General features: G+C 43.6%; 1 protein-coding gene across 4 annotated transcripts in view; it reads right to left on the bottom strand.

Moving 5' to 3' along the window:
- Window positions 1–7,543, bottom strand: part of LOC109873440 (active breakpoint cluster region-related protein) — a 237,829-nt gene that overhangs the window by 148,513 nt on the left and 81,773 nt on the right. For all 4 annotated transcript variants that reach the window (XM_031808665.1, XM_031808666.1, XM_031808667.1 and 1 more), the window contains exon 2: window positions 952–1,130. Coding sequence is in view for 1 of the 4 variants with exons in the window: in XM_031808669.1 (XP_031664529.1) it covers window positions 952–1,130 (179 nt within the window). In the remaining 3 variants the exon portion in view is untranslated. The remainder of the gene's footprint in view (window positions 1–951; window positions 1,131–7,543) is intronic.

Genomic DNA, 7,543 nt, shown 5'->3' with positions numbered 1-7,543 from the left:
ATTTATTTGGGTAGGGTCAGAGAGAAGACCTCTACTTTTGCAGGTCTATTTGCTGTGTAAGCCCATTGCAGAAGTTACAGCAGGTCTGTTGGTGCTCTGTCCGTCTCCCAACACCAGGTGGAGACGGAGATGTATCAGTGGACTCTACCATAGTAAAAGAAGAAACACTAGGGTCACATAAACATGTAGGAGGGAGAGAGAGGATTGCTGGCTACTCTGTTGGAACAACTGACACTGTTGTCTGAATATACACAGTCTCCTTGTTCACACTACAGTGGGGAGTAACACTAAAAAAACACACTCCAAGCGTCAGCTATTTTCCATCACCTTTTGGCATCCATTTGACCTTTCAGTCAGCCAGTGGCCTGTGTGGAAGAGAAGGGTCAGGACCGGGTCAGCTCTGTCCTTGCAGAGAGGGTCAGTGTGTGAGGATAATGATAAATGCACGTACCCACACACACAGGCCTACTGTCACTACTACCACCACTGGCATTAGTATGGTACCCCTTGGCCCCTACTCATTGGGAGAGTTTATGGTATTCCATACTGTTGGGTTAGTGTATAACCATTCAGACAGTCATTACCATTTAGCTAGCTAAAGCTAAGCTATTTCTTGTCCCTACAGGTTACATACTATTTCTTGCCATACAGGTTACATACTAAACTGATGGCAAAGCTACCATATTATATGGGTTTGCTTCTGTACTGAGTTCTGACATGTGTCTCAGAGACGGAGGCTGTGCATGATTGCAACACCTGTAGTGTTACCATGAAGATAAAACTCTAGTGGTTAATTACTGTTAATTACACAGGCCTGAAGAGATCCGCCTGCAGGAAGTAGTCACAATGTTAGGAATAGGAAGTGTTGACAGCAAAATCTGTGAGGAGTAAGAGGAAACCTCAGCCCCAGCAACCTCTACAATACGGTCCTGTCCTCCGTGTGTGACTCACCCCGGGCAGCAGGCCCTCTGGGGGGATGGGGGAGATGGCCTCTCCATCGGGGCCACGGGCACACAGGCTCGGGGACATGGTGGGGGACTCATCTATGAAGGGCATGGTCTCTGAACCGTCCTGACTCTTATGATCCTCTGCTGCATCACCGTCATACCCGTCTGTGTTATAGTTGAAGTCTGGGGAGAGATAGAAACAGGGGTTAGTAGTAGGGATGCACGATACATCGGTGAAAATATCGGAATTGTCCGATATTAGCTCAAAAATGCCAACGTCGGTATCGGCCCGATGTCTAGTTTAATGCCGATGTTAAAAACCGATGTCAAAGCTACCGTGCATACCTATATAACGTTGGTACATGGTATAATGACGCCACGTAAAATGTTGCACTACACATGCAACACAGCATTCCTAACCTAGCCCACAATGTGTGCTGTGTGGATCGAGCAGTCATTTGAAAGAGTAAGAAAATGTCTGTGAAACAACTCGAAGGCGAAATCCATTAAAGCCAAGAAAATGTCATTCATTGCCCTTGACAATCAACCGTTCTCTGTCGTGGGTGATGTTGGCTTTCGCCGACTGGTTGAGCACCGGTACACACAACCAAGTGCTCTATTTTTCAGATGTTGCCCTACCGGAGTTACACAGGAATAGCGTCACTACTATTACCTTCACGACATACATACTATGGAACGCCGTTTGGGTCTTAGCGTGTCAAAAAATATACAGTAGCATTGTCAAAGCTGTACATAAAAGTCTGCAAACACCGGCCACAAATGATGTGTTTACACTACCGCGTAGGTAATAAAGCATTATTTGTTCACCAGCAACTTCTGGGGTAGCTAGCTTTAGCTTGGTACCAAGCTAGCACCAATACAACCAGCCTGAAAACAATGACCAGTAGAAACTGCAGTCATTTTCATTATTCTTAGCAATGATTTAGGAATCCTCGTGAGTAAGTATTAGCTAAGTTGCCACTTGTTGTTTGCCTATTGAAATTGCACTTCAGTTCATGAAAATAAATAGCTAGTCGGCAACATAACCCTGTTGCCCAAATCTAATGTTATAAGCAGCCAACTAGCTTCATCTGGCTAGTGAGGTTGTGAAAATAGCCACAATAAGGATTAGCCACAATAGTGGAATTTGCGGTTTGCCTTCAAAATAAGTGTCATTGACAGTGATGCAAATGAATACAAATTGTAAAATGATGCCATACTTTCATTTTGAAGGCTAACCGCAAAGTCCACTATTGTGGCTAATCCTTATTGTGGCTAGCGTCACATGGGTCTGACCACCATTAATCTAAGAAGAACGGTCTTATAAATTAGGGTTATTTTAGATGACACCTAACTACATAGGTACTGAAACAGATTGTGTCATTTTGTTATGTTTTTGGGGATGAACATCGTTTGCATCCATGAGCTAGCTAGCTTTTTTTATGACCAGTACTGTAGGTGAGCGAGACAACTTTATCAGCATCATAGCATACGTATCGATGAATCGTTGTGACATATGAAATACGAGTGAGTGTAATCAAAGTGTAATAACTACACAAAAAACGTATGAACGCGTTAAATATTATTTGACGCGCAGTCATATTCAGGTCCTGATTGGTCAAATGGTGTTATTTTACATGTCAAATAGTGTTATTTGTATTTTCAAGTATTGTGGTGGCAGCATCATGTTATGGGTATGGTTGTCACCAGCAGGGACTGGGGAGTTTGTCAAGATCAAAAGAAATAGGAAATGCATCTCCGAGTTTGTATCCACAGTGAAGGTTCTTTGCTTCCCCAATCAAAAGCCCTGTATTTAGACTGAGGTTGGCACTAAACTGAAGGACTGGGCTACCGCACTAAGGGCTATCCCAGCCAACCCAGAGGCTACAGCTGAGGACACAAACAAGAAGTCCCTCTACGACCTCCACAGAGTCATCAAACAAGCATAAGGACAATATAAGAACCAGGTGGAATCCTATAACACAGGCTCCGACGCAGGTGGCAGGGGCTACTGTCCAAAGGAAGACCCAGCCGTGATCTTCCCAACGATGCCTCTCGACCAGACAAACTCAATGCATTTCATGCATGCTTCGACAAAAACAGAGCCATGCACGAGGGCCTTCGCTGACCCAGGGAACTGGGTGATTCACAGTAATTTTCAACCTCTCCTTGTCCCAGCCTTTAATCCCCATGTCTCAAGCTGGCCACCATCCTACCTGTTCGCAAGAACTCTTAGGCTACAATGATGGCTCTGTAGCACTCATATCTGTAATCAGGAAGTGCTTTGATGGCACAAATCAACTCCATCATCCTAGACCCACTCAAATTTGCATACCGCTTCAACAGATCCATAGACGATGCAACGATCTCACTCCACACTGACCTTACCCACCTAGATGAGAGGAATACCTCTGAGAATGCTGTTCCTTGACTACAACTCAGCGTTCAACACCACAGTGCCCACAAAGCTCTTCACTAAGCTAAGGACCCTGGGACTAAACACCTCCCTCTGCAACTGGATCCTGGACTTCCTGACGGGCCGACCCCAGGTGGTAAGGGTAGGCAACATTTGCTCCGCCATGATGACCCTCAACACTGGGGCCCCATGTACACACGGCGTGTGTGCATGGCCCTAAGAGCTTCGACTTCTTCGGTCTCCAAATCACTAAGGACTTTAAATAGTACTACTGCACTGTTGGGAAAGTGCAAGCAAGAAATACCTGTCACTGTACTAGGGCATGTGACAATAACAACTTCAAACCTGAAAGGAGCAAAAACCAGGTAAAATGTTGAGGAAAACCTGCCTCAGTCTTCTGAAAACCTGCCTCAGTCTTCTGAAAACCTAAGTTTCCTTAGGACTGAGGGTCTTCTGAAAACCTAAGTTTCCTTAGGACTGAGGGTCTTCTGAAAACCTGACCCTGGAATAGAGTTTTATTTTTTAGCGGGACAATTACACACATTTGAATTCTAAAGACACACCAGAATGGCTTTCCAAGAAGTGTTGAATGTTCCTGAGTGGTCCAGAGACAAGGTTTGAATAGTGCTGAATATATTAAAACGGTCAGTGACGCCACACTGGAGTAGGCTTTGATATGCCTGTAGCGTATCTCATGTTCAACAAGATACAGAAGTAATAATGGAATGAAAATACTACTCATATTACAGAGCAAGCAGTAAAGCTTCATATGACTCCAATCTTTGCTTTGTAGCACCTACAGATGAAACATTAAAGGAAACCCTAGGTGAGGCCAAAATGTAATAAAAATCTTTATGCTTTTAGATACAAATGTCAAATATGTCAACAATCCTTTCTCCAAGGGACTATTCTATGGATTACATTTTGTGAAAATCCCCCAAATCTCTCTTTTTGTCTGGATTTCATGAGCAGAAAGACTGTCTCCATAGACCACACAGAGCAGCAGCTTTGAACACATCTATCTGCGATACCACTGACAATAAAAGGGGTATCACACAGAATCTGAAATCCCCAGTGGGATATAGGCCTAGATAGACAATAGAGCCCTAATATGAAGCAGACCATCTGTTTTGCTGGGTGACAGGGACTTGAGAGCCAGCTGACTGGGCACAGGGCTATATACCTACTCTAACAACAACCATATGGCTTATTCAAACCACAAACCCTGTTTATGCCATTGTGTAAATTGTTTCAGCATCATTGATTTTTTATAAAACCGTGGGACCAGTTGCCGATGTCGTCGTTACCAGTACAGGAAATCTAAATATTGGCATTGTGGTGTATGGTAGATCAAATAAGAAAAGGAATATCACATATGATGAGGGTGGGATTAACTTGTGTAAACACTGCCTAGCACCACAGTCACACCAGAACTAAACACCTTTCTGAAGGTTTTGACCTCGATGTTGTTATTATGTGACTCCTCATCAGAATGCCTGATTTAAGAATGGATTTAGGTCACTGTGGATGAAAGCATCTGCTAGAGCTAGACAACTAAAATGCTAAATGTAGACTTGAACCCATTCAATCCAATCTCAGGAGAGTAGTTATTTATTATGTGATGCATAATCCTATCGTCATGCTACGTGGTTACAGTCTAAATTCTTTATTGCATATCCCAAAGGTTCTCTTCCCTTCTATTATCTGCAGAGGGACAGAGCCCTGAATGCTTGTGAGAGAAAAATCACCATATCAGACAGATCTACTTTAAGGAGCATGGATTTAGGCCTATAAGACGAATAGAAAGCCAAACAATCGTCTAAAATAGTCCAATTATAATAGTGAACCTAGGGTTGCAAAAACTCTGGTAACTGTCCCAAAATTCCAGTGGGAAGATTCACAGATTCAGCTGAAAATGCCACCTCCCATCATGGTGCAACTATCCAGTGTGAGGGGTTTGAGAGGGGATGAGGGCACTGCAGACTGGGAAGGCCCTCCGGTCTAATACGGGGAATACGTATTAGCTCTCTCTCTGCTCTCACTACACTGCCTGCAGCTTTCCAACACACACACACACACACACACCACAGGAGGTTGGTGGCACCTTAATTGGGGAGGATGGGCTCATGGTAACGACTGGCACAGAATTCTGGAATGGTATCAATTAGCCTCCACTGACACACACTGCCCTTTACTGTCGGTCTCCACTGACACACACTGCCCTTTACTGTCGGTCTCCACTGACACACACTGCCCTTTACTGTCGGTCTCCACTGACACACACTGCCCTTTACTGTCGGTCTCCACTGACACACACTGCCCTTTACTGTCGGTCTCCACTGCTCTCTGTTCATAGGTTTGCTGGTCTGTCTGTTTCTGTGTTCCTGTTTTCATGTTCTTTGCGCGGACATGTGTGTGTTCCTATCTGTGTGTACCCGTTTCTGCACGTGTTCGTCTATGTGAATATTAATGTGTGCTAATGGGTTAGTCCGTGTGAATACCTTGTGTCTGGGTGTTTTAGAGTACGTAAGTGTGGATATTAGTCCGTGTGAATACCTTGTGTCTGGGTGTTTTAGAGTACGTAAGTGTGGATATTAGTCCGTGTGAATACCTTGTGTCTGGGTGTTTAGAGTACATAAGTGTGGAAGTGGTCAGTTATCCTGATTAGGATAAAAGGTCAAATAAAATAAAGGAAGTGTTTAACTGTGAAACCTGTGGAACTGCCTGCAAGGAAAAATGAAGCGTACAACTGTGACCAATAACCAGAAAGGCTGTGTGTGCGCATGCGCGTCTGGCACCGCTCTAGAATTCAGACAAAAAGTACAAGCTCCCATAGACTAGTGTAGAAGGAGATAAAGATGGCCGCCGTATATAACCATATTAGAGGTGTTAATTGTCTCGAAATCTAAAGACAACTGAAAGTGACAAACTGACATTTTCAACAAAAACAACTTTCTATCGAAAGAGTTCCTTTGATTTGACAGTCTGCAGATGGCCAGTTTGGCGTGAGATGACTGAGACCCGATTACATATTTATACGCATGAGCTTAGCTAGCCAACTTCGCCATGACATCACCTACAAGTGTGATGTGGGATTTCTATTGGATAAGCAGTTTCTGCCTTCATACTGTACAGTCTTTCACTAAACACTGTGCTGGTGATTCACTAACTCATTTTCTGGCAAAGGCCAGAGAGAAATACCACAGAGAGACAGACTGGCCTTTATCTGTCGTGATGCAGCGCCAAAACAAGGTCTTTCAGAGAGAGCTGCTAGAAACAGAGTTTGTGGAAACACTGAAACATGTGCCAACTCTGAAACCAACACACATTGTAGAGCTTGCTAACTAATAAAAACGAATTCAGTATTCAGATACTACAGTATCAGCAGCCACTTGGCTGTGGCCATTCATTCCTAAAAAACATCCCAGTCTGGAGCAGAGTCATGTTATCCTACTTCAGTTGCTCTAATGGTCAGAAACATGAGTCAAACTAAGACAGTGAGATCCTGGTCTTACTGATGCCTCAGTGAACACATTGTGTAATTAATGGGGTAGAATGCACTTACTGTTTTCTCAAACATGAGATCTGTTGTCTACTCCAACAGAACCCTGAAGCATGGATGAGAGTTGTCAAAGACTCCAGCCACCCTAGTAATATACTGTTCTCTCTGCTACCGCACGGCAAGCGGTACCGGAGCGCCAAGTAGAGGTCCAAAAGGTTTCTTAACAGCTGCTACCCCAAGCCATAAGACCCCTGAACAGTTAATCAAAGGGCTACCCAGAACCCTCTTTTAAACTGCTGCTACTCTGTTTATAATCTATGCATAGCCACATTAACTCTACTTACATATACAGTTGAAGTCGGAAGTTTACATACTTAGGTTGGTGTCATTAAAACTCATTTTCAACAACCACAAGTTTCTTGTTAACAAACTATAGTTTTGGCAAGTCGGTTAGGACATCTACTTTGTGCATGACACAAGTCATTTTTACGACAATTGTTTACAGACAGATTATTTCAGGTATAATTCACTGATCACAATTCTAGTGGGTCAGAAGTTTACATACACTAAGTTGACTGTGCCTTTAAACAGCTTGGAAAATTCCAGAAAATGATGTCATGGCTTTAGAAGCTTCTGATAGGCTAAGTGACATCATTGAGTCAATTGGAGGTGTACCTG

Source organism: Oncorhynchus kisutch, linkage group LG28 (assembly GCF_002021735.2).
Source record: "Oncorhynchus kisutch isolate 150728-3 linkage group LG28, Okis_V2, whole genome shotgun sequence".
In the NCBI taxonomy this organism is placed as follows: domain Eukaryota; kingdom Metazoa; phylum Chordata; class Actinopteri; order Salmoniformes; family Salmonidae; genus Oncorhynchus; species Oncorhynchus kisutch.
The sequence above is the reverse complement of the archived record's forward strand: the minus strand, read 5'-3'. Positions and strand labels throughout refer to the sequence as shown.